The sequence below is a fragment of the Leptinotarsa decemlineata genome, unplaced genomic scaffold (assembly GCF_025532065.1).
Source record: "Leptinotarsa decemlineata unplaced genomic scaffold, Ldec_3_MD MMD2_tig00026354_RagTag_RagTag, whole genome shotgun sequence".
Lineage (NCBI taxonomy): Eukaryota > Metazoa > Arthropoda > Insecta > Coleoptera > Chrysomelidae > Leptinotarsa > Leptinotarsa decemlineata.
The window spans coordinates 5,327,502-5,355,157 of NW_027412702.1; the positions used below are offsets into that span (position 1 = coordinate 5,327,502).

A 27,656-nucleotide genomic window follows, 5' to 3' on the forward strand; every position below is an offset into this window, starting at 1 on the left:
GGTTCAATTTGTGAGGTTGCAGTCAATAGCTGGGCTGTTACAAAGAAAACTCTTTGTTATATGTCAAGCTTTCGGTATATTTCACACCTTCGTCAGAACAACTACAATAAGATTATATATCTTGTAAAAAATATATAAATATGGAGAACTTACTAACGTGAGAATAAAATATAAAATGGTTCAAAAACAGATAGAAAAACATTTAAATAATGACAGTTGATAAAAGTTTTTGGCTGACAATGTCAAGTGGGAAAATTTATTTTCAGTATTTTAATATTACCGTTTGTTTACAAAAAGGATTTGTAAACACATGTCCATGCGGTTTCCTTTATTGACGTGTTTTATGAGTTTGATGTTTTCTGGTGGGAGAAAGTTTATTTTGTATGGCGTGTGTTGCCAGGTTTGATTTATATGTTATTGAGTTAATGTATACTTTTTTGTACTCGTCGTAACTCTGGATCAGTTTTTTCTTGGTTTGGCCGATATAGAGTTTGTTGCAGTCCGAGCATTGTATGCTGTACACTCAGTTTCGGTTTTTGTCTTCTTCTTTTTCATAGCTGTTTATTTTTTGTGTTCTTTTCGTGATCGGCTTGTAAGTGATATTGATGTTCAAGGGTTTGAAGATGTTTTCTGATTTTTTGGTTTGGTGACCTATGTATGTGAATGCAGTCCATCGTGGTATTGTTTTATCTGATGGAGTAGTTTGATCCTTGCTCTGTATTTTTTGTTCGATTCTATTTTCTAATGTATCTATTGTCTTTTGGGTAAATCCATTCTCGTTTGCTATTGGGTATATAATTCTCCTATTTTTTGTTCCGGGCTTCACTGCTAAGTGGTTTCCTTAGCATTCTGTATATAAATTCGTTATAGTCAGCTATTTTGTGTGATGGTGGGTGGTATGATGGTGCTTGTTTATGTAGGTTTCCTGTATATTGCCATTCAAAATTTTGTTTTATTGTGGTTATATCCGATAGTTATGTTCAGCTAGTTGAGTTTTGAGTCGTTTTCATCCTGTATGCTGAAAATCAGTTTTTGATTTATTTTGTTATTTGTTCTATTCCTATTCCTTTGTTTTATGATATGTACAGGCCATTGTCAACATATCTGAACCATTCTCCTTCTTCATCGTGTATTTTTATTATTGTTAAAATTTTCTCATTTGTGGTTTGCAGGTATATTTCGGATATTATATCCGAAATATAGTGGGGATCCCATCCATCTGTTTGTTTATAAATTTTTCCTTCGGATTCGGAATAGTTTTGGTTGAATATTGTATTTAGGGTGGATTCCATCTGGTTAATGTAGGTCCTGTTTATGTTTTGGTGTTTTAGTTTATCTGATATGATTTTTATACTTTCGGTAATCGGAATGTTGGAGTACGTTTCTTATGTCGAATGAGAATAGTTTAGTGTTCCCGCTGACGTTTGTTATTGAAATTCTATCTGTGAGTTCCATTGAATTCTTGATGCTGTGGTTGTTGTTCCTGTTGATTTTATTTTTCAGTTCATCCGCTATGATTTTCGAAATTTTGTATGAAGATGCTTTGGTGAAATTGATAACTGGTCTTATAGGTTCATTTTCCTTATGTAACTTTATCTTTTTCCTTATGTAACTTTATCTGTGCGTTGAGTTTTGGTACTCAAACGAAATAAACAAGATTCAACGAACTGATTACTTCATGTTCCTGAATTGTTTTCAAAAATACCTTCTCAAAAATGAATATGTTATGGTGCCACCTTATACAAGGTCAAATATAAATGAACTCTGCATCATATCTGATTGAATTTTATCAACCCCTTTTGAATTATGCAGAAACGCACATTTGATATATGTCTGAAATAAAAGTATTGTCAAAACTAAGAACTTTTATGTACAAAGGATGAACTCAAGCCACCCGTTAGCAGAATCAATCCATCTTCAACTAGATTAATTCTTGAGGAGAATGTCTGGTTGAAGAAGATTGTTATTAATCGCTTGTCGGGTATGGTATCACTTAGCCAACTCACCTCTATCATTGTTTTGCTCAAACAAAAAAATTATTGTAATGTTTGTTTTTAACTTACTGAGGAACATAACAAGAAGAAATGGTATACATCCAACAAAGGTGGCGATATTCGGTAATATTGATTGGGCCGAATCCGTTTTGTCGAAAATATAGCTTACACAGGTACTGAACATTATCGATGAGGGGCAGTATAAAAAGATTAAAATTCCCAAGGTGGTGAGTGCCGGCCACGAGTTGAGAGATCGAGTATTGAAAAGTAATATTATCACCAGAAGTACGGCACATATGAACACCATAATTGCAGCCAATACCAGAAAGTACGTCACGAAGTACATAGTGAAGGATAAACCATTGACTCTCAGTTGATTTTTCGCCTTTATCTGCAAAAGAAAAACATTTTGATAAAACAAGTTTCACAGTTTTTCATTTATGAACTTCGAATGATAAAAGTTTTCACTATCATTGATGAAACTCACAACGGAAAAAATGACAAACATTGAAATCAATTCGGTTGTGAAACAAGATATAGGTCATCCATATTTGAGCTAATTTCACAAGCTTTTTCGAATAATTTGTTCTTTTCACGACCATTTCATTGAAATTCGTTCATTACTCTTTTCTGGAACTAGAGTTTGAAAGCACCATTTTTTACGTAATAACTTTTGATTTAGATAGTCTTCATTTATGATGAATTCTCCTTCTGAAGAATAAACTATCAGAAACAATAACCAGCAAGATTGAGTTAGAAACAATAACCACCGATCGGAAAACTTATACAAAAAAGCGACATATCTTTTTTGAAGGAGTTCACCAATCGGTTATACAGCAACTATCAGTTTTTGATAAGGTTTCTGAATTCATCATTTCTTGAAAGGTATCCAATGTTCCTGAATGCAGATACGTATACAGTGGAACCGAGATGGGCGCTGGTAGCCTGTATGTAAAACCTATCAGATTATCTAGGGAACCCGAAGAAGAGCCAAAAAATTGCCACTGCGATTATTCAATTATCTCTAAGCCAGGTTGAATATCTAGTGCATAAGCAGCTTGTATCTCCTATTACCGATTCTTCAAATTCCCTACTATGATTGACAATAAAACTTCTTAGCTTGAAGCGCCAACATATGTTCCTATTTCGGCCAAAAAGTAAACTAGAATGTGAGTATTTGAGCTTCTGTCATATGCCAGCGCTGGATCTACTCTTTCCAAATTTGCTTAGTCTTTTAATACTGGAATATCTGAAGCACATCTTCGATTTGAACAACAAAGTTAGATGATACCTTCTCAATGGAAATTTTAACACTGCTAATCGTCAGCAGTATACTCGTGAATTTTACCAAATAGATTATACCTGCGTCAAATAGTGAATCATCAAAGGTACTATGATGATCTAGTTTCGTCTTATATAACATTGGTGTTTAGACTTTCTAAGTTGATTCTAATCATGATTTAGATAATTTTTCCGGAATGTCAGCGCAGGACAACTTTTTCATTCTCAGGAATGATGCAGTCGATCAAATTTAGAGATTCATGACATCTGAAGATTATTGATAGAGTTGGAAACTTTTATCGAGATCACAAGAACTGCGGGAAAATCTTCAAAGCACTCTTGGAGCGGTGCTTGGGAGTATTTTTTTTCTCATTTGGAAAAAGCGACTCAGGAAGTTTGTTCCGCAAAGACACCGGACTACAAATGAAAGATTTGTTGAAAAGTGAAGTCTGAGGTGAATTAAATCGAACTTCGATGCGATGAGCAATATATTTTGCCGCGTACTTCTGTGTGGAATCAAGCGAGTTAAATCAGTTGTATCAGTTGTACACTTCCCGAGAAATTCCTATAGAAACGAAACAAGTCTCCAAACTACCTAAAATATTTCAGGCTATCAGATTTCCTGTGATGCTAGGTCTCCAACCAGGTAAATGTCATTTTTTTAGGTAGAATTTCGGTGCAGTCTCAAGAATATACTCAGGGCGAAGTTCGATATATGCAAGCAATATTCCGAGGCACATCAAATTTGAGATTTATACTTCATTAAAAGTTGCTTAGATGTGCATGAATTTCTGGATCGAAATAGTGTTTCTGCTTCACTAACGTGAAACCACGCCCGGAGTAGTTTTAGTGTTTGCAGAAAATACTGAAAAGATTTAAGAAGTGTTTTTCCATTAGACGGTCAATGTCGGAGATGGGCTCTACAATAGAAGGCCGTACATTCTAAAAATTTCGATTTTTTTTAATTTCATTTCATTCACGTCAATCTTTCATTAATTCTGAGATAAATTCTTGTCTACGACTTTCTCAACGTCCATACATTTTATATCATAAATTGATTCTTAATAATTTTGAATTTATGATGAGTTTCACTTACTTCTCTGTCATAAACCATGTCAACTGCTAAACTAACCGGTACAAGTGCAAATATCATCCCCATTGTGAATGTTGCAGTATAGGCTCCAAGATTGAATTCTGGTTGAGAGGTTTGTTGAAATGGTTGGGATTTCACTTCAATTGGCATCCACTCACCTTTCTTGACTTGATCAGGGCTCAAAATTCTGGAAATTAAGGTGATCTGTGTTGAAAATAATCATAGCCAAGTAAATGAATATATTCGTACTGATTGATAGTATTTGCTGTAAGATTTTCACGATTTTTTCAAGGACAAAACACACTATAGAAAAATCTTCGAGGCGCTCTTAGAGCGGTACCTGTGCGAAAGTAGTGATTCACATTGGATTTGAATCGCTGGAGATTAAATCCATTTGGAAAAACGTTCTCAGGAAGTTTATTCCACATAAACGCCGTTCTCCAAATGGAAGAGTTCTTAAACAGTGAAGTTCGATGTGTACTGAATTGAACCTCAGAAAGATGAGCAGCCACAGCCCGTCGCGTATTTCTGATATGTACCGATCTTGATGCTAAGTCACTTGAACACCTCCCGTGGAAGTATCTATGGAAGAGTGACAAAGCTCCAACCTTTTTTCGATGTTCAAAACAATCAAGGTTGCAAGTGATGTTTGCATCTCCAATTAAGGGAATAGCTCTTTTCTGTTTGGAATGCTGAGGTATGTATAGTTTTTTGGTTCGAAACAGTGACCAAACTTTTGAGAAGCAGCTTTTGCAATTCCATCGACATGATTGTGCCAAGATATATCGGTGTCCATTTTAACCCCAAGAAACTTATCAAAGCAGAAAGCGAAATTGTCTGACCTGGCATTATCATATCCTGTTCGGAGACATTTATCTTCTTGGAGAAAACTGATGCCTGGGTTTTTGAGGCATTGAATTGAACTTGGTTAATTTCACCACAATTCGAAATGACTTCTAGAGCCTCAGGATATTCAACCTCCTGCTGCCGATGGAGATGTGCATCCGCCGCCGATGTCCTGGAATACAAATGTAATGACGAGACAAGTGAGCTGTCGTCAGCAAAGCAATATATTGGATTCTTGATTTTTTCCAATAATTCGTTGATTGGAGACAATATGGATCCCTGTGAAACACCAGTTGATGGTGAAAGTTTTTAAGAAATATCCACCAATGGCTACTTGCAGGGAACGTTCTTTCAGGCCATAGCATCGAAGTTTGGCCAGCAAACCCTCATGCCACACACGGTCAAAGGCCTTAGAAATATCAAGCGCAACAACTCTTGACTCTCCATGTTTCTCGATTGCGTTATTCCAAATATGGGTGACATATGATAGAAGGTCACCTGTTGATTTTTGTTTCTGAAAACCATATTGATGATCACTCAAGATATTGAAGCCTTCCAAATATTTGAGGATAGGTGGTTTACTGCTTTCTCCATGTTTTTTGATATCAGTGATAGCAAAGCAACGGTATATAGCTATTTGGAAGAGTTTTCTTGTCCTTTTTGGGAACGCGGAACGCGAACAATTTTCCAACAAGAAGGAAAAACTCCTTTCTTATAAGGCGATAAAGGGTTTTACAAAAACAGCAACTCATGTTTCACTTCATATCTTCCAATAGCGAGAATGGAAAATCACCATCGGTCGGTCGGTAGCCAAGCGGTTCGGCGTGGGTGCTTTGTTCACTCACTCGAATTGACTGCCGTGTTGGTCGGTGGTTCAAGCCCTAGTCTGAACGATCGATCTTCACTTGCTATCGTCTAACCCGTGTTAGAAATCACACGTTAAAAGGTAAGACCCCGTTATTCCTTAGCTCGCACAAGTTTCGACTTCTGAGGGTTGTCGTTCATAGGGGTGCGACAGCTGGTTAACGGAAAGAACAGATTTTTTTTTAAATCAATGACTTACAACTTTTTTATATCTTACAATATTAGTTACTACCAAGGGTTCAATCTGATGATCAATTCAACTACTTGAAAGACCGGATAATCGTTATCTTCTGATTTCAGTGGAACCAGGTAAATGAAATTGATTACTTCTGATTCAAAATCACCGAAATTTTGAAAATATTTCTTGGAATCGATATAATATTCTCATTCAGTGTTATTTGAGAAGATATTATTAAATCAAATAAATAACTTTCGGCTCACCTGTAGATTGCGTTACTTATGAGATTCAAGGCAATTGGTAAACTATGATGCTCTGTATCGTTATAGAGGACAGTTACGCTGTAGTCCAAATTTTCAAAATAATTTACATTAAACGCCGCCATATGTGGTTCCGTATAAAGAAGCGAAGAAAAATTTCCATCGTAATCATCCAAGGATGACACGCCTAGATCGACCATCTGTTGCAGAAAGTTATCTAAGTTTGATTCCGATGCATTGTGAACCGCAATGGGTGTTCTACTGTAAGTGCTCATGTTTAGAGCCAAAGAGTGCATCTTCAAAGGGCCACTCTGTATGCTGTTGAAATAGAGACCTAGTGTAGCTATCCCCAATGGCAGTAATATCATGAAATATAACTTTTGTATGTCACGCATCAAGCGTAAAGCTCGCAATCTCAATAAAGCTACCATGGTCTGAAAGCAATTTGGATGGCATTCAATTTTCTCAAGACCAATACCGGTGATCGGAGACTTTGTTTCACTTATTATTTCCAATCCGCCTATTTGAGTTGTATCTCCTCCACCTGTATTACAACCACAAAATAAATAGATGAAAATGAATATTTTCGATGATGATACCTTTACTATCAGGATTGAGCATGTTATTGGTTTCATTCTGCAGAGATTGGTAACTGGTACTCTTACTCTGCAAACTCAAACTTCTACTGAGAGCTCTGTTCCTCACAATTTTTTTCGACAAATTATCAACGGTACATTCAGTTTCCTCGTCTCTTTCTAAGTGTAGGAACACTTCTTCAAGTGTTGTCATTGACACTCCGTAACTAGATATACCTAGAAAAAATTACTCCATAAGAAATATGAAATGAATTATTTATATGTATATTTGTGTATATGTATATACTTATATGTGTATGAATGTATATATGTGTATATGTGTGTATGTATATATGTGCGTGTATACATGCTCGCATGCGTACTTGCGTGTGTGTGTAATATTCAGGTTTTAATTGAGTGGTGAATTATGGAATCATGTTATTGAAATAACACATGTACATTCTTTACGAAGTCAATCCGGAAAGCTATTCCGACTAATGTACTAATGTATTCTTTACTACTAATAAAAAAAATCAATTATTCATATCAATATTTCCAATTTCAAGTTTCTTGGTGCTTTTTTAAAGTTGATCGAAATGCATTGAAATTGTTCTGAATTCGTATAAATTTCTTGAGGTTCATTGGCGGTAGATTCGGATACATTTCATTGAACTTTTTACATGTTCTGCTGATAATTTTGTCACACTGTCCAAAAATAATAAACAAATTCATAAGAACTTCATTTGAATAGTTTTGTTCCATCGTTTTGAAGGTATTTGCAACTTCTGAAGTGACGAAAATGTCGATATTATTAGGAGAATGTCACAACGCTACTGTCAAATAGTAATCATGGCCTGCTTACCAAATACCGAATGGAAATACCATTCTGAAGGGACATTTTCACAAATAAATGTTCATAAGTCCGAAACTTGACTAGTTAGGTATAGGTATGATATACATAGAAAGAAAGCAAATTTCAGCAGCTTTCCGAATTTTCAATAATATACAGGGTGTTCTATTTGAAATAATCAAATTTCAGCAACTTTTTCAAGCAAACGAAAAAACTGTATTTTTTTACCACCCTGTATTGAAGTAACGGAGATTAGGCTGACGTGTGGGAAGTGTCCAAGTATCACCTAACTCCAAACCAAATTTCGATATCATAGTACTTCTTAACTAAAAGATATCGGCATTTTTAGAAGTCATAATTTTCGAAGAAAAAAATTGAAATTAATTTTTATTTCGAAAACGGTAACAGATAGGTATAGGGAAATATCAAGAAAAGTTGTCGGGCAATTGTTGGAGATTCCAAAAATAATATTATATACAGAGTGTTCCATTTGAAAAATCAAAGTTGCTACTGCTTTCTAATAGAAGCGGCAACACCGCATTGTCGAAAATATTTTAGTTGGCTAGAGAATGTCCGAATATGCCCTCCATTAAATTTTCAAAGTGATCCGTTGTCTGATTCACCAGAAACGTCTAATGTGCCATCCACCGTGAATCAGCCTGTATATACCACTGTTTACGTAACATTAATTTTTAAGTATATTTGGTCATTAAGAAAATATCCCGAATTTTTGACGGCAGTGATTTCTCAGCATTTCGAAGCTTTGAGTTTCAAACTGTTCCTTTCAAATGTAAAGTTGAGATGGATTTCATAACCGGCTGCTCAAAGATGATTTGAAATTAGGTTGATAGTAACTGTATTATTCTCTGGATGATTGAAGTCTCTCGCTGCAAGAAAAAAACCTGTCATCTAACCAAAATAATTTTGATTGGTGACGTAGATAAAAAATCGTGAGAGAAAAATCGTAAAATGAAACAACTACGAGTACTATATGTTTGAATTCTGTGATCTGTCAAATGGTAAATTAAGATGACTGAAGGGTTCCATTGTACAAGTTTGTTTTGGCAAAAGTCCTGGTTTTGTGAATGTTTTATGTAATATTAAATATATTATTTTACTCGCAGAAAAGTGTTCATCGTAATTGTTATTCGTGAAATGCCGACTCCATTTTCCTCATCTATGAATCGTATGTAATCGCCTATTTTTAAAATATTCAAGCATATGACTATCACAAAATGAATGAATGGAAATTACTGTTTTATGTCGACGTCTTTGGAGTAGGCTAAATATATTCTCCAGATAACTCTCACTAAGATGTGAGGTTTCGTCTGATCTAATCGAGTCATTTTCAAAATTTTTGAATCCATACTAACTTTATTAACTTCTCTAATTACTCGTATTCTTCTTATAATTTTTATAAGTTCATTCACAATCAGTCAATTCGACTCAATTTCCCAAAATTATTTTCTGGTCATAAAAGGTAAAACTGGAACCTCTGACGTAAAATTAATCCACAACAAGCAATTTTTCCAAACACCAGAACTGCAATACCCTTCTCGACGCACGTTTTACCATACAAGTTGGCGTCTTCGAGAAATGGAAAAAACAAATTCCTCACTTTAAAACGGTTCTCATCACCGACATACATCAATGATTGCGGGTAGAAATTTGCGAGAGTTTCCCCTAATTTGAACAGATTGATTCATGAACACGTAACAATGGCATGCGCAGCACTGAATTTTTTTGTTTTTCGAAATCGGATATATGCAGCATGCTCCTGAAAACTTTCAATCTAATCCATATAATTTTTGTCTCAGTCCGCAGAGCGTATTTCATATATCCCTTACTTTTCACTTCCAAACATTTGTTGAAGTGAGCAAAAAGTTTCGAAGGCTACTTACACATCCAACTTTTTGAAAATACGATCTAATCCGATAGTGTATCGTGGTTCATATGAACGAACAATAAACTTTGGATTCTCAATATCGTAACTTTCTCCAGCCAAGGTGAACCTAATGAGCCTATGGACGAATAAATTTAGAACTGTCATTTTGTCTTGTGGATAAGGGTGTGACCAATCAAGTATCAAATGATAATAAAATCTCCATCTCGCAACTTTACATCCTTATCCATAAAGAATAATGGCTCTGAGGAAAGCTCAATGATCATGTGTATATGCAATAGTCATTTCAACCATCATTTTATTCAATTGGCATTGTCAGGATATGAAATCAACTGGAGGTTAAAAATAATTTTTTATTTGTATTTCTGTCAATTATATCATCGAGAGTTACAAAGATGATTTTTTCAATAATGCTACAAAAATAAAGTTCATAATGTGCCCTATCCAGTGATTTCTGATAATTTATCTGCATTTTCTAGCATACGTGCACCACTTGTATTGATGAAATTAATGAGCATAATATACAGGGCGTTCCAACATTTTGAATAATGTACGAAACGCTTTCGAGAGTAGACTGTATTATAGTATAAACGACAGCGAATTTTCTATTTTTTCTTAAATAAAACGTTCAACATTAAATTTCTCAATAACGAATGAACCAATGAACCAAGACAAAAGACCTTTCAAATGATGTACCACTCGATTCCCCATGCCATTAAAAAAATAGGGGGGTAGTTACTGGCCGCAGGGGGGTGAAATTTTGGGTATGATTTTCGTATCAGAAATAGCCCCCTAGAAATAAAAATCGATGTGTTCTGTGAAATTTTTGATTACATGTCCGTTTCTGACTTACAGGGGAGGTCAAGTTTTTGTTGGAGCGGCCTGTATATTATCGAACTAAATTGGAATAAAAATTACTACTCACCCAACTTACTACTCTTATTATTGATTTCTTGCTCTATTGCCGAGAATAATGACGCAAAATTCTCAACAGCATTATGAGGTAATATGAAACTGAGTTCACGACCGTGTCTTCTAGCCCTTTCAGCTTTGGGAACATGTGTGGTAACAAGTCGATTGATAGCATGTTCTTTACATATTCCTTCCAGAACAAGAGTTAAATGGTAACCAATACCAAATTTATTTTTCAAGAAGAGCGAGCTGCCACAACATCTTATGCTACCTTTTGATACAACTGCTTTTCGGTCAGCTGGAAAATAGTAAAAAAAATCAGAACAAAACTTCTCATTATGCTGATTTGCATACATCAAAAAATTCAGAAAAAAAAAGAAATTGGAAAAAGTTTTTTGATTTTGTTGATAGATATTTTTGGTGTGAAATCCGTGAAATTATCCATTTACGATAATGGATAATTTATTTTGTCATCGATAGTTTCCTATATCTATGATTTTGAAATATCGAATAATTTTCATCGTAAGTATTTAGTCTGAAATATATATTTCCGTAAAATTTCGGTGTGCGTATTAAGTTTTGTTTCTTGGATTTCTTATTTGTGTTGCAATTGTTGATGGAACTGGTGGAAATCCTTGCGCTTTCGAGAAATGAATGTGTTGAAAAACGCCCAGATACCTCTATTGATATTTTTGTTGTGCATTTTGTCGACAAAAACCTTTTGAAACATGTGTCATGTAGCAGTAGTCAGAACCAACTTCACTATTTCAAATACAATTATCTATATATCATTCAAATTTTGGATTCTTCAGAACATTCTATATTTATTTCATGCACGTTGTCCTTCACTTATCTTCAGTTGCAAAAATTAACAATAACTTCTGGCAGGGGTACGAAGTTGAAATTAGGATTCAGCAGCAAAGAAACAAACAGATTCGATGAGAAACCTATTTCTATATTTCTTCGCCACACAAAATGGGAACATCGAAAACTATATGATAAATAAGTGTTAAATGTTCTGTAAAAATGTATTGCACTTAAATATTTTTTTATGTTAATTTTTGCAATGAATCTGAGTAACACCTAATATTTCTGTTGTAATTGAAGATATGTATAGATTGCTAAACATGAAATATGTCAAGAATATTGTGAAGAATCTATAAATTGAACTATTGAATTTCGATTGAAATGCCAATCGACATTTTTTGAACACGCCCCCATTCATTTTCGAATGTATTTCATTCGGCTAATGCATTTAGCTAATGTTCAACATGTATCTTTTTTTGTTTGTCCTCTTTTTTACCTAAGACTTATCATATTGCCAATTTGCTCAAGGTACAGAAGTCCTGAACGTGTTTATTTAGTACTAATAATAAAAGTATAATGAACCTAAAATATCTGCCTCATCCATAAAATGCGTAGTTAGTAAGATAACCTTTCCGTGTCTTCTATTCTGGAGAACAGACCACATGTGCCTCCTGGAGTACGGATCAACCCCTGCAGTTGGCTCGTCTAGAATAATGATCTGAAAATAAAAAGAACGTCAACTTTGTGATGATATACGTGTTATGAATTACTTTAGGATCTCCTATGACAGCTATACCGATAGACAATTTACGTTTTTGGCCGCCACTCAAGTGTTTAGCAGACGCGTTGGCCTTATCTGTAAGATCGATATCTCTCAAGGTTTTCATTACTTCTAATTCTATTGCCGAAGGATGTATGCCCTGAAATTGATTGTTTTTTTCAATATATAATCACATTCATATGTGAATATCATCGTCCATTTCAAGTTAAAAAAATATTATTTTATAAAATGTGGAGGAAATCCAGTTCTTGTACCTTGACAGCTGCAAAAAATTCCAAATGTTCCCTCGGAGAAAGATTATCAAACAGTATATCATGTTGCGGACAAACTCCTGTCATTCGACGTATTTGGTCCATATCGTTCGGGTCTCTGTGAATTATATAATTACTATATTTCGAAATCTCATATTTTCGTGAAATACCTAACGTCATATCCGAAAATGTAGGCTGTTCCAGCTGTGGGAGAGGTCAAACCTGTTAGAATGTTGAAAAGAGTAGTTTTGCCAGCACCGTTATGACCTAAAATGGCGGTTATTTGCCCCTCGTAGATAGTTAAATTGATACCATTCACAGCCTTGATCTCGGGTTTTTGGCAATGCTGAAAAAAAACAATAATTGTCAAACATACCAATTCATAAGGAAGGGGGGAATTTCTCCATAGAAAACTGTGATTTTTTTTAATAGTTGATAATGTTTCATGTTGAATATTGAAAGTTTCATTTCCATTTTTTCAAATGGAAATGGACTGATTCATTCCTGATTGATTCGAGAATAATGAATTAGCACATATCATTAATTAAGGTCTCAAAAATCCTGACAATTTTTTTACCAAGTTCGACAAGAGATGTTTTGATATTCGCTGATATATCGAAAATATAATCAACTAGAAGTGGTAAAACCATCAATGAAATAGGAGGATGTTTGCTTGAAATGGCGAGATTCGAATATTACATAATTTCACACCACCATCGATAGGAAGGAAGATGTGCAATACCATAAAGATACAACACAGAAAGATAATCGCTGATATCACATCACAATTGACACATTTTCCTTATGGACTGTCTGAGATTCATGTCAAAGATATCCCACTCAGACCGATCATCCAAAAAATCGTCAAGTTCTTGACAAATTCAAGGCACGTTTGGTGTTGCTGAACAAAATCGAAGACAACAAAGTTTAATTGGTTTTGACATTGAAAGCCTCTGAACCAACGAAAAAATATTACAGATTACCTGTAGGAAACATCCAAAGAAGAGAGTCTGAAAACAAGAACACAAACTAGAACACTGTATTCCGAAATACTTATTTTAGTTATGGAATAAATTGTATGCATGAAAGGATAATTGCCAACAGATCACCACTATTACCGATAATAGGTAACATTTACATGGAATGGTTCAAAACTGTGGAGATGACTGAAACATCTCCTGATGATGCTCACTTGGTTAACAAAACGCGCGTCGGGGTAGTGTTTTTGTTCTGGTGAAGAAAAATTATTTTCGAAAGACCTGAAAATTGTTCCTTGATAGTGGAAATTCTTTTTCCAAAACATGGACTCACCAGATCTGTTTCTGGAAATTCTGATAATTATCCTTCCTCCATAGAGATATTTTTGATGAAAGCTGGTAGTATGGCAATATTCTCAGCAATGATTTTTATTTCTGTTTTTCAGGATTCTTATCACATCAATAACGTCACATTATAATACTGCAGCAAAACAGAAAGTGTGTTTTTTTTGTTTTATAGATTATTGGATAGATATTGGAAATGGTCGATCGTAAATGTTTATTAATAGCATTTGGTCCTATATTCCAGAAGAAATTACTGAAAGCATCAATTCCAACAATTTCATCATTCTTTTTTATTCGATTCTTCCACTTTCATCCATTCACTCTATCAGTTTCTTATGATAGTTTAAATTAAACCAATTTCTCAAAGTTTTGCTCTTAGTTATAACATCGTTATTTACCCACCTCTTAGCAGTTTGTGACTATTGTATTTTTATTATAATATAAAGTAAAACCTCGTTGATCTCAATCTCGTCATTTCATCTCCTGAAGGTTCGTAGGGCCACAGCTGGTTAGCGGAAAACACATTTCAACAAATTTCATCAATGCTTAAAGAAACCGACTGTAATTATCTGAACCGAAAAACCTCACCAAAAAGTAGTGAAAACATCGCTCAACTAATATGTAAGTAATTTCGAATCTTCAGGGACGAATAATTGCATAAAAACAATTTTGACTACTAATAATCTGAACATGATGATGTACTGGTATTCAAACTAAAGTATAAAGTATAAAGATACCGAAAGAAAAAAATATTCTGCAATAGGAACTTGAGCAACTTACATAAAAACTTTTGTATAGATCAACAATTTTTATTGCTTCCCTACCACGCATTTCTCTTGGTACAGGTTCTACATCGGATGCTGAGTCTGTGTTATTAAGAGAATGTACAGAACCGTCTCCATTTGCTACCAGGGGCATCTGAAATGAAATTTACGTATACATGTTTAGTATATATTTTTTTTTTAAACAAGAAGCTAATTTCTTCATGTGTTGATATTTAGATATTCATCGTTCTTAACATTCAATATATTACCGTATTTTTAGTATATTCACTAGTGAATTTGACATCTGAATGAGATATCTTGAATTTTCGGAAAGAACTTCTGATGAAAGAGTAGAGAATATCACTCTACAAAAGATATATATGATCAAACTCGCGGTGTTTACAAAAATTCTCTAACAAATTTTCGTTTCGAACAATATCGTCTCACTTTGATTATCAAGTTGAACATAATATCAGAAAAATAACGATATTTTCCGCCTTCTATTTGGACAACTTACCTTCTGCAAACGTTTTTTGGGACACCAAAATGATGGTTTGAAACAAAATAAGGGCGATCTTTTAACGCCATGTTCACCTAAAATATAAATGGCAAATCAATCAACTCAATATCATCTGCAGCTTAATATTTGTCAGCTCACTAACTTGGTATTACACTATCTAGATAATATGCCAGGAATCCATATAATATTATATCAAATGACATCATGATAAGACTTCCACCAAAAGGCATTCCAGAACCAGACCAAACGTTGTTGAAATTTACACCTTCTCCCGACAAATCCATCACCAAAGCCTGAAATATATTGAATGTATCTGAAAATAATAAAATATATTCCATATATATTCCAATTCTTACATTATCCATTGCCAAAGCAAACCCAGATGGACTTATCAACGATAGAAACCATAATCCGACAGAACTTGAGTCGTGCAAGAATACTTGGATGAAATAGAAAAAACTCATAATTGTAACGGCAAAATTTCCCAATATTCCAGCTGTCTGAAAAAATCTCAGATATGAAATCGTCAAGGCGTCAATATCCACTCACCCTGGATTTATCAAAAAATGGAGTGATCATGAAACCAAACATGATGATGGTCAAGCAATAAAGCAAAACCAAAATGAATATCAGTATTATACTGGTGTTGGTGAATACCTTCAGGGTGAAGAGAAGAATACAGCACACTATTGTTAAAAACAAGACGAAGACTCCGTAAATAATAAACCAGGACAGCCTAAAATACTCCAAATTGACAACCAATGATAGTAGATCGAAATTTACTCACCAAAAGACCGAATCTTTGAGCCCCATTATCTTCATACCTTCTTTAATTTTATTTTCCTTTTCACCCACTATCAGTATCAACAAATACGTAATGAACTGAGATAGAGACATCACCATGTATATGGGTATAATAATTCGGATGTAAACCATCCAATTCCCGGTGTGGGCGTGTTTTGGAAACATTTCCAATAACAATCGAGGCACTTTCAAATTTGACTTGGTGTCAATCTATAACAAATAAACATACCTATACTCAACAATTTTTTTTCATCTTGTGTTATTCAACCCAAAAATAAATCATTTGAAAAAATCGGGAACGGTGTCATAAAAATCTCAAATGAGTATCTTAAAATGAAATTACAATTGTGACTACAAATATATCGTCCCTTACCCTTATTCGAGTATAGTCTAACAGAGCCTGTAGGGCCAAAAACCCGGAGTAAAAGTACTGATTTACTGGACAACTGTCACCTCCTTCCATGGCTGGTATAACTCCCGCATATTTATACCACTGGCTTTTTGTATCTCTACAAGCTAATGGGGAGCTGTATAAGCTGGTTGTTGAAGGTGTACCATATAGCGAAGGATTCGTTCGAATTTCGTATCTATAAAATCGTCAAAATACTCATCAGTAGCAAAACATGCATAAAGAATTGTTGATCTGAGGCTAAATGCAGGAAGTTGCTTGACAATTGAGTTCAAAATTGAGGAAAGTGGTGCATGATCACGTATATATATATATATATATATATATATATATATATATATATATATATATATATATATATATATATATATATATATATATATATATATATATACAGTGTGTCCAAGATAAGGATCCTAAGCATGGGAATCTCAGTACCTGTTGGAGATACAGCTTAGGTTAAATTAGGAAAAAGTTGTGTTCTTTAAAGCTTATTTATATGCCGTTTAGAAACTTGAAGAATTTTCATGGCCTTCTGAGATATTTGGGAAAAACGAGAATTTGACAATATCAATTTTATTTTTTTCTGACTTTATTTGAAAAGATATCAAAAAACGAATAACACTTTTTCATTGGCACTTTCAAGGTACTACACGATGGTATTTTTAGTTTTTATATCCGACGTTTCGTTTTCAAAAAACCATCATCAACTTTATTTTTTTAAATAGCCCGAAAAAAAATTACACCCTGTATCTGATTCCATTTTTTATTACGAATTCAACGATGTAACACATGCCATTGTTTCCTTTTTAGTTCAAGGGAAAATTGCATTTTTTCTATTTTTAAAATGTATTTTCAAGTAGGTTAATAATGATTTTTTTAAAGTAATGAAAACAACAAAGAAATTAACGCATTTTTTATTTAATTCAAAGGAGGTGTTCAAACAGGTTTCCGTTATTTTCCAAACATAAGTATGATCTTCTAACTGTAGAACTTAAAACATCACGTAACATCTCTCATGTAATACTGTTAAATGCGACAGTTACACATTCTCGTAACTGCTGTTCAGTTTCAAAAGAATGTTGGTAAACCCGGTTTTTAACAAAACCCCATATGAAGAAGTCCAGAGGAGTCAAGTCAGGGGATCGCGCTGGCCAAGACACTTCACTAAAGGTTCCAATTCACCTTCCAGGAAATCGCTGCGAAAGATACTCTCGAACTTGTCTAGAATTATGTGCAGGAGCACCGTCTTGTTGAAACCAACAGTTATTGACCTGTGCCAGAGGTAAATTATCTAAACAATTTTCTACATAGTTTTGCAATAAATGATGGTATCGTTCGGCGGTCAAAGAATTATAGTAAAAAAACGGACCTAGTATTTTAGTTCCTAAAATTGCACACCACATATTAAACCCAAAACGTTCTTGATGTCTTGATATTTTCTTAACACGCGGATTTTGCTGAGCCCAGTAATGCGTATTGCGGCGGTTGAAGATACCATTATTAGTGACCATACTTTCGTCGGACCATATTATTTTTGAAGGGAAATTATAATTTTCTTCAGACGCGCGTGTATACCATTCGCAAAAATTTCGGCGCCGTTCGAAATCCCCTGGTTTAAGTCCTTGGCAAATTCTAAATTTATAGGGGTGATATCTATTTTTACGCAAAATAAATTGAGCTGTGGATTTGGCTACTCCTAAATTATTTTCGATTTGCCTAGTTGATATTTCAGTTCTCAACAACTGCTTGTAAAACATTATTCTTTTTTCGAGATAAAACAGGCTTTTTAAATGAACCATATTCTTTTAAATTTCGAGCCAGCTCTAATAAAATGGACTTACATGGCTGCTTTCTTTCTGGATAGTTATTAGGATACATTGCTGCTGTATTTACAGTATTTTTGTGGCACAAAATGTAGCACGTTAGCATGTCAAACTTTTCTTCATGGCTATAATGCTCACCCGGCATATTCGACGATAATAACACAATATTATCTATTCAACAATAAACAATAATAACGACAACAGTAACAATAACTCTAAAAAAACAACTCGACAAACAGGCTAACAACAACGACAATTACTATTTTATCGTGTAATTAAATAATATTTGACAGGCTCGGTGACAGGTATTTACGTCAAAGCATTTGTTTGCAACGCCTACTTGAAGATTTTTTTAAAAATAGAAAAAATGTAATTTTCCTTTAAACTAAAAAGAAAACAATGGCATGTGATACATCGTTGAATTCGTAATAAAAAATGGAATCAGATACAGGGTGTACTTTTGTTTCGGGTCATATAAAAAAATAAAGTTGATGATGGTTTCTTGAAAACGAAACGTTGGATATAAAATCTAAAAATACCATCGTGTAGTACCTTGAAAGTGCCAATGAAAAAGTTTTATTCGTTTTTTGATATCTTTTCAAATAAAGTCAGAAAAAAATAAAATTGATATTGTCAAATTCTCGTTTTTCCCAAATAACTCAGCAGGCCATGAAAATTCTTCAAGTTTCTAAACGGCATGTAAATAAGCTTTAAAGAACACAACTTTTTCCTAATTTAACCTAAGCTGTATCTCCAACAGGTACTGAGATTCCCATGCTTAGGATCCTTATCTTGGACACACTGTATATATTATACAGTGTCAATTTAAAAACGTGCCACCACACTATATTTCTTTATGAATAACCTGAAAGCAGGTCCAAATTTCAGAGAGACAAATTTTTGCTCCAATAGAAGCAATATGATGGCCCCAATGATCACCGTACTCATCACCTCTAGATTTCAACCGATAGGGCATCTGAAATGTATTGTTTATGAAATACAGTTTCGTGATTTGAAAGACTTGAAAAGAATAATATCCACTGCGTGTAGAGACCTTCAGGTAGCAGTTTTTATTTTTCATTGCACAATACTTAAAAGTTGAATATTATCAGCGTTTTACTTGATTTCTTTAAAAGTACTCAAAAGAAAAGTTGAGTATGTGGCATATTTAGAAAAATAGTTGAACGACCTTCAAAATGAGGTCAAATCCCTTTTCATTTGATTTTTTAGGGGTTGTGTATGCCCCTGCTAGAGGGTTGATGTAACTAAATTGAAATATAGCGTACAAACTGACCTCTTTGAAAATAAGTTTGATGTGTTTTAGGTTACCTATAGAGGCCAAAATATGGAAAGTGGAACGTTTTCAAACTGACATCCTGTATATTACTAATCCCACAGTAGAAATAGGAGAAAATAGAATCACTCGTTCAACTCAACACATACAACAACACTATCGCAAACTTACTTAACGAGTGAAATAGTCAGTATTTCATAAATGAAGGAGATCTTCAACTCTACCAGTAGTTGTGTTTTGGTATTATGAAAGTATCCACAAACTTTCTTATGAAACAAAAATTTTAAATTGCAGAAAAAGGAAATTAGTTTCATGACCGTACAATAATAAGTTCATCTTCTGGTCCATAAAATGAGGAAGATGGATACCATGAAAAAAGTATAATTTATAACTGTCAGCAATAGATGTCCAGGAATAATTCAGTATTGTGAAGAATAGAAGTAGATTAAAATGTCATTTTCATATTGCATCATTGATTTACAAACATGTATTAAGGATCAATTCAGAATTCCTAACCAAATACTCACTGAAGAGGTCCATTAATTGGTCCAGGTTCATCGAACAAAACAGCAATGGGAATATCTTCTGATTTTTTCCAGTAAGCTGACATCAAATCCTTCTCCGTTGCGTATAGATCCCAATTTATTTTAAAGTTATCTGGATTTACTGAATCCCAGAGAATATCAACTTTATCCAGAAAATCCTGAAATAGTCAAAATAACTTTTGTTAATGTAACTGAAATGTTAACAGGGAATGACGGAAATTTGCATTGAAAAAATAATTACCAACACATCTGTTGAATTTGGAACTACCGCAATATTGTGGCTTTGTAACTTTCCAAAATGCCCTAATAGTTCGGCTTCTCCTCGTGGAACATCTATTTCTGGTAAATTTGGATTCGGAAACGTTACTTTCAGAATAATCAGGATAGCCAAAGAATATAACGGCAACAAAACTTCCTGTAAAAAATGGAAAATACAGAAACTAACACCCAGCAAATAGAAATTAAATGAATTATGTAGATAACTCCAAAAATTGATAATATTCATAGTTCAATATTAACTCATTTATATATATACTCATGTTCCACTATCAGTTTGGAGTAACCATTCCCTTGAAAATGATTTTTGATGATGTCTAGTTCCTTCTCGAGACCTTCATTTGTATTACAGAGGCCGAAAGCACGGTCCACTAGAATCTTAAAAAGAGGAATCAATAAGACTCTAGTAGATCATGCTTTCGGTGTCTGTAATACGAAGAAATGTCACGAGAAGGAACTAGGCATCATCAAAAATGATCTCCAATGGAATGGTTAGTCCAAAGTGATGGTGGAAGCTAAAAGGCAGCAATTCGTCCATCATCAAAAATATTAAACTAAAATCTTCTCATATAAAAAAATACAGAAAATCTGGTTCACAAGCAGAATTCCTTGAATTTGTGAGACTCAGACGTACTATTAAATATCAAATGAAAATGTCCTATTGTAAGTACATGGAGAATTTACAATATTCTTTGTCAAAGGACCCCAATAAACTCTGGTCATACATTCTCTCCAAGAATAATACAACCAGAATACCGGGCAAATTATATCTTAACAATAATACTGTAGAAAATCCGCAAGATATTGTCAACGCTTTTGGAACATTCTTTAGTAGCGTTTTTCAACTTCCAGAGCGGAATACAATTGCCAAATACCTATAATGATCAGAATCACGTTTGTATTAATTTCTATCCAATTGAAGAAGGTGAGGTTGTAAGTGCTCTGGAGAAAATGAAGGACAAAATGACATCTGGTCCAGATAACATACCTTCTTTCTTCATCAGGGACTGTTCTGATAACATACCTTCTTTCTTCATCAGGGACTGTTCTGGTTGTCTCACTGTTTTTTTAACTAAGATCTTTAATTCATGTTTAAAAACGAAAACATTTCCTGAAAGGTGGAAAGAGGCTAGAGTTTGCCCGATATTCAAGAGTGGCGATAAAGATAAAATCGAAAACTATAGAGGTATTTCATTGCTCTGTAACTTTGCAAAAGTTTTTGAAATCATTCTGTATAATCGTATATATTCCTGTATCCGAAATATGATATCTCAAAATGAGCATGGATTTGTCAATAATCGCTCAACAGTGTCAAATCTGATATTTATCACTCAATATATCGCAGAAGCGCTAGATGACCATAGTCAAGTAGATGTCATCTATACAGATTTTGCAAAAGCATTCGACGAGTGGATCACACCATTCTATTAAATAAATTGAGTGCAATTGGCTTTACTGAAAATGCAAGAGATTTTATAGAATCTTATTTATCAAACAGAAAACAGTTCCTCAAGGATCAAATTTGGGACCACTTCTATTTTCAATATTTGTGAATGATCTATATAACAATTTAATATGTGAAAGGTTGTGCTTTGCTGATGATTTGAAGATTTTTTCTATTGTGAATGATACGAATGACTGCTTAAATCTGCAGAAACAACTGGATTATATTCAAAATTGGTGCAATATTAACAAAAGTTATGTCTTAACGTTAGAAAATGCAAAGTCCTGAGTTATACTAGAAAAATTACATCAATACACTATTCTTACAAGGTTGAGAATACAACTGGAACGATGTACCAAAATCAAGGATTTAGGTGTTATTTTTGACAAGGAGTTGAATTTCATAGAAAACACAACCTTAAAAGTCTCTCAAGCACTGAAGACATATGGTTTCATAATGAGAAATTGTAGAAATTTCACCAACATCAAAGCATTGAAACTACTGTATTTTTCTAATGTACGATCAAAACTTGAATATGCTAGTATTGTCTGGTCCCCTTTTTACAAGTGTCATAAAGCAGCCATTGAGGGCGTTCAAAAAAGATTTTTGAAATTTCTCATCTTCAAAATAGATGGTACATATCCTGAAAGCGGAACAAACAATGAGGAATTATGCATGAGGGTCAATATTGACAGCTTAGAGTGCAGAAGAAATTGTGCATTTGTTATATTTTTGTATAAAATCTTGAATGGCCTTATTGATTCTCCCAGTCTGCTCAGCCTGATTAATATCAATGTTCCTTCATATTTTTCTCGAAATCATGCAACTTTCAAACTTCCAAGAATAAGAACAAATATGCAGTTGAAATCTCCACTTTATATAATGTGTAGTGAATTCAATAAAATTAGCAATCGAATTGATATTCATTCGTGTTCCATCAAGAAACTCATCTCAGTGATGAAAAATTAAACAGCATTGTTATATCGATATTTCGTTAATTTTGGTATGTTATTTTAATTATTGTTTAATCTATTACATATTATTATTAATTTACTCATAAACACGATTTCATGTTTTGTTATTCTTTAATATTGTCCTGTAAATGGGAAACTGTTGGACAATAAAGGCTATTATTATTATTATTATTATTATTAAGAGCCTGGAAAGGAAAATAAGCCGTCACAACCAGTACTTGTACTTGCACTTCTTTACATCAGAGGATTGTCAGAAAGGATATGAAGAATTGGGTGCAAGTACAACATCAGAATCTGCTTCAGATCCGGAAACACTATCCGTAGCATCCTCATGAAAACCAGATCACGAATCGCTGAATGCGAATCCAAGAATTGCATTTACCGGATACCCTGCGAGTACGGAAAATCTTCTATCGGTGAAACTAAGGGGCCATTAAAAGTGTGCATTAATTGCTGAGTGTTGTGCGGGGGCGAGGAGGAAGTATTTACTTCATCAATTGACAGAGAAGTTTTTCACGAATTCACCAACAAATTCTGAACTTTTTTATGTTATCGTAGCCTAGTTTTACAAGTCTATCATTAATGCAACCCTCGCGTTTCCTGACAGAAAATTTGCGACTCAATTTACCCATAATATGGCGTGAGATGCGGCGTGGCAATCCACAAACATACACCGTCATCGCACACTTACTTCTATTACCCGGAATGAATTTATGCAAGACATTCTCGAGATCAGGAGCGAGTCTACAGAGGAGATGGATGTCGAGTTTACGATTCCAACTGACCTCCCTGTAAATTTAGATCAGGAGCGAGAGCTTCTCAACTCTCCAACTCCTGATCCAATAATTGAACCTAAAAAAAGGTTTGGTGTCGTCAATCGTTCGCAGTACGGAGCTTCCAGCGGCCTAAACACGTTACGATTTTTCGTACTGCATGTAGAACTGCAAATTGTAAAGAAAATCGTACGACATGCAGTACAGCCATGTTTCATCCACACCTCACAATAGCTCGTACTGCCGAGGTTCAGATTTCAATGTTTCAAAAGTCACGTCTGAAGGAAGTTCTTATATTGTTTATTTTCTTTTTCATTACTTCTTGAGATTCGTTCGGGAACAACTCTTCAAATTTTGCAAATGAAATATCGTAACTTAAATTTCTTTTTATTTTATTCGTGTAATCTTTTGATTTTACACTCCACACGTAGCTGTTTTCTTTATATACAGCAATAAACTCTTCCCAGAAAGTCTTATTTTTCATAACCATTATAATGATATGAAATATATAAAACCCAGACACGACCGTTGATACGATATTTTATGGGGTGGGGTTCTAGACAAGTTGGAACGTGTGGAGCTTATTGCTGCGGTAGTTACGATTTTATATCGTTTAAAGCAAATCATTTAGGGAAAAGGGTTTTACATATTTCATATCATTATAATGGATATGAAAAATAAGACGTTCAGGAAAGAGTTTATTGCTGTATATAAAGAAAACAGCTGCCTGTGGGATGTAAAATCAAAAGATTACGCGAATAAAATAAAAAGAAATTCAAGGTACGATATTTTATTTGTAAAATTCAAAGAGTTGTTCCCAAACGAATCTCAAGAAGTAATGAAAAAGAAAATAAACAATGTAAGAACTTCCTTCAGACGTGACTTTTGAATGAATGATCTAAACCTCGGCAGTACGAGCTGTTGTGAGGTGTGGATGAAACATGGCTGTACTGCATGCCGTACGATTTTCTTTACAATTTGCAGTTCAACATGCAGTACGAAAAATCGTAACGTGTGTATGCCGCTTAAGATATCGTCAGGTGTAGCTGACGTGCAAAAACCCTCAAATGGGAAAGTTGTCGCGGGTATCAAGGTGGGAATCTTGCACCTTGACTATCCGACTACCTCATTAACGATGAAACAGCAGAGAGTTCGGCAGAGCCGTACTCTTACCATCTAACCTGAAAGACCACTCACCATACAAACTAATCGGCTTTGTTAAGAAGCTGGGTTTATTTGCTCGAGTGTGAATAGGTGTGAGCCACAATAAACCCTTGCGGGTTGCGGTGGAGGAACGAATAGACCCACTCACTTTGGACCTAACCTTACATAACCCACAATATTTTAACTTTGTTTGTTTGTTGTTGTTTCTAACACAGTATGTTTGCGATATTTTCGTCATGAGAAGAGTTGCAGAAATCAAACTGAGTCAGCTTGGAATGACATTGAAATTATTTACTGAGAATATAATCGACATTAGGCTAATCGTCTTTCGAAAAAATGTCCTCTACTTTAGTATTTGGAATAGCACTTCCAAAAAATCTGCATCCAATTATTCTAGTCCTTTCATCACTTTGAAAATTTTGATCAAAAACTTTCACTTGAATAAATAATAACCCTACCAGCAACAAAAAACATTCGGATGTACAAAAAATTCAGTTATTCACAATAAATTGAATGTCAGTTCGTCTATTCCAGTACAATTCATCTATTCCAGTACATTTGACACAGAATAAAATAAAGTTTATGAATTATAACGATGCCTTTGCGATTTTCTCCTAAAGAATATGTTCTTTATATACGGAGAACCTCCGCGGAATTCTGACAAGACAGCTTGATTATATCGCGAATTCCTCATCGTTATCTGCCATCATATATTATTTTTGGTGAAGTGGAATAAAAATTTCACTCTGCGCTAGCTAGAACTGAGGAACATGAAATTAATGTTCTGGCATATAATGAAATTAATCCACATGTTTCAGAACATGGGGTTAGAAAGGAAGAATTAAAAAAATAGGTATCACTTTTGTAAAGTTCATTTGGTGCACGGTTTGTTTACCATTCATCGCGTATCTTCATGATAATCCAGATGTTCTAACAATACTGGAGAAATGAAAACAGGTTTCAGTATGTTTGTTTGAAGGTGGTTGACAATGTTTCGTGGTGTATTTCATCAGTTCGGACTTCCGTTGTCTAATATAATATAAATTAATTTGAAATCCCTGAAAAAATAAAAAGATTAACCGAAAATAACAATTTTAATAAAACAAAAAACTGAAATTACGAGGAAATAACATACAAGCTACAACCAGAAAATAAAAAATTGAAATATTAATAAAAGTTGAAAATTAAAAAAATATTATTAACAAAAATGAAAAATTAAAATTAAAATTAAAAGTTTCCAAACCAAGTTACGTCACGACGGTTCGATTGTTAGTATCCACAATCGTCTTCGGGTGATAACTGGACTTATTCTTTCAAGATCTGACTATTTATAGGTCATTCGGGTGCTTTCACCCTTCACCTATCCCCTCTTTCCTCTTTCCGCTTCATTGGTTTTACCGGGAGATGACTGTTTGGCGAGAGTTGGTCGTTTTTTGCTCGATAAGAGGTTTCCATATGTTACGTATCTCTGCGCTAGCTTGACTAAATGCGTTGTTGGACAACGGTTGGTCTTTTTATTATTTCAGGGATTTCAAATCAATTTATATTATATTAGACAATGGAAGTCCGAACTGATGAAATAGGTTTCATTATAATGATGTGATCAACACACATTACTAGTCCAATAGCATTGGATATCAGGAATCAGAACGAAGTGAAGTGGTGTAGATTTAACAATGTATACCCCATTACAATGCCATACCATCACCAAGGCGGTACGGAGTCCGCCGCGTCTCTCTGTCTTTCTGTGGGAGATTCAAGAAGCAAATTCATGTAAATTGGTTGAAATATAAAGATGCTATCCGTGTGAAGACAGGGCCGTGATGTCGTCATCATCAAGAAGCTTTTCTCCTACGAGAAATTCTCAGAAATATTTCTGAAGGTGTAAGAAAAACAGGTTAGAATTTTACTTTTCGAGTTATCCAGTACAATAGCGGATAATTGATCAAAGACCATCCGATCATCGATTACACACCTAACTATTTCCGGCCTTATCCGTATAATTTTGATACTAATGGTTTTCTTTCCATTACGACGATCGTGGATCGCCTGGATCGATGAATTTTCAAGTAATAGATGACATTACACCTCAACAGAGATACGAAACATTGTTAATGAATGCAGTGTTCCAGGCCATTTATATCCACTGAGAACCCAATGGTCTATTCCTGCCGTTATTGTACTGCTTTAAACGAATAATTTCCAATTAAAGCCTATCTAATGAGCCGTTTTTACTGGAAAAACTGATTTTCTATAGAGGCCTTGGCATTTTGCTGGTTCATTCTGATAAAGCCTGTCCGATAAATCAAATACAGAATCACGAAACCCAGTGCTGTGAGAACGATGGTAAATCTGTAAGCCTTCCATTATACTCTAGAATAAAGTATCCAGGGCTGGCAGAATGTGACCTACAAACTACAAAACGTCGATTTCACAATATATCATGACCCTGATAGGTATCTTCTTTCTGAAAATGAAAAACCTCTCCTTAGCTTTATTCCTCCACTTGTCGATTAATATCGATAAATATTGAGCAAATACGTCATTTGTCAGCGGATGCAGAATAAAAATATTTCAATTGGTACGTAGGGATATTCGTCACAAAAAATATATAGTGGAATCAAATTTTCCCGTTTTCCAACTCCGAAAAATAATGAAGAATTGTTTTTTCTGCTTGAAGGCGTCAAAACTTGTAATTCTTCCCAAATTCATTGATTTCGGTACTTTTATAACTTTATATTTATCAACAATTTGAATTGAAATATTGTTCATGTCCTGAACAATATTTTTCAAGATCACATTTATGAAGAAAATAATTTAAATGTGGTTTCAACTATTACTTTATTCACATCATCCTCTACCAAATGTTCTATCTTGATATATAATTCAGTATCTGGAAAGGTAAGCAGATGTCCAATCTTAAATTGAATCAGGTGGTCATGATGT

At 34.3% G+C, this 27,656-nt stretch overlaps 1 protein-coding gene across 8 annotated transcripts in view; it reads right to left on the minus strand.

The window, feature by feature from the left end:
- The window catches only part of LOC111510344 (cholesterol transporter ABCA5), an 81,493-nt gene that overhangs the window by 9,132 nt on the left and 44,705 nt on the right, over positions 1 to 27,656 (minus strand). For all 8 annotated transcript variants that reach the window (XM_074184127.1, XM_074184135.1, XM_074184129.1 and 5 more), the window contains 18 exons: positions 20,321 to 20,494; positions 20,062 to 20,237; positions 16,379 to 16,592; positions 15,989 to 16,215; positions 15,751 to 15,937; positions 15,558 to 15,701; positions 15,344 to 15,494; positions 15,199 to 15,275; positions 14,698 to 14,835; positions 12,766 to 12,941; positions 12,599 to 12,713; positions 12,334 to 12,483; positions 12,146 to 12,281; positions 10,770 to 11,054; positions 7,116 to 7,328; positions 6,520 to 7,060; positions 4,372 to 4,555; positions 2,064 to 2,385 (listed from right to left, as the gene is read on the minus strand). In XM_074184127.1, coding sequence (XP_074040228.1) covers positions 2,064 to 2,385; positions 4,372 to 4,555; positions 6,520 to 7,060; positions 7,116 to 7,328; positions 10,770 to 11,054; positions 12,146 to 12,281; positions 12,334 to 12,483; positions 12,599 to 12,713; positions 12,766 to 12,941; positions 14,698 to 14,835; positions 15,199 to 15,275; positions 15,344 to 15,494; positions 15,558 to 15,701; positions 15,751 to 15,937; positions 15,989 to 16,215; positions 16,379 to 16,592; positions 20,062 to 20,237; positions 20,321 to 20,494 — 3,610 coding nt within the window. The remainder of the gene's footprint in view (positions 1 to 2,063; positions 2,386 to 4,371; positions 4,556 to 6,519; positions 7,061 to 7,115; positions 7,329 to 10,769; positions 11,055 to 12,145; positions 12,282 to 12,333; positions 12,484 to 12,598; positions 12,714 to 12,765; positions 12,942 to 14,697; positions 14,836 to 15,198; positions 15,276 to 15,343; positions 15,495 to 15,557; positions 15,702 to 15,750; positions 15,938 to 15,988; positions 16,216 to 16,378; positions 16,593 to 20,061; positions 20,238 to 20,320; positions 20,495 to 27,656) is intronic.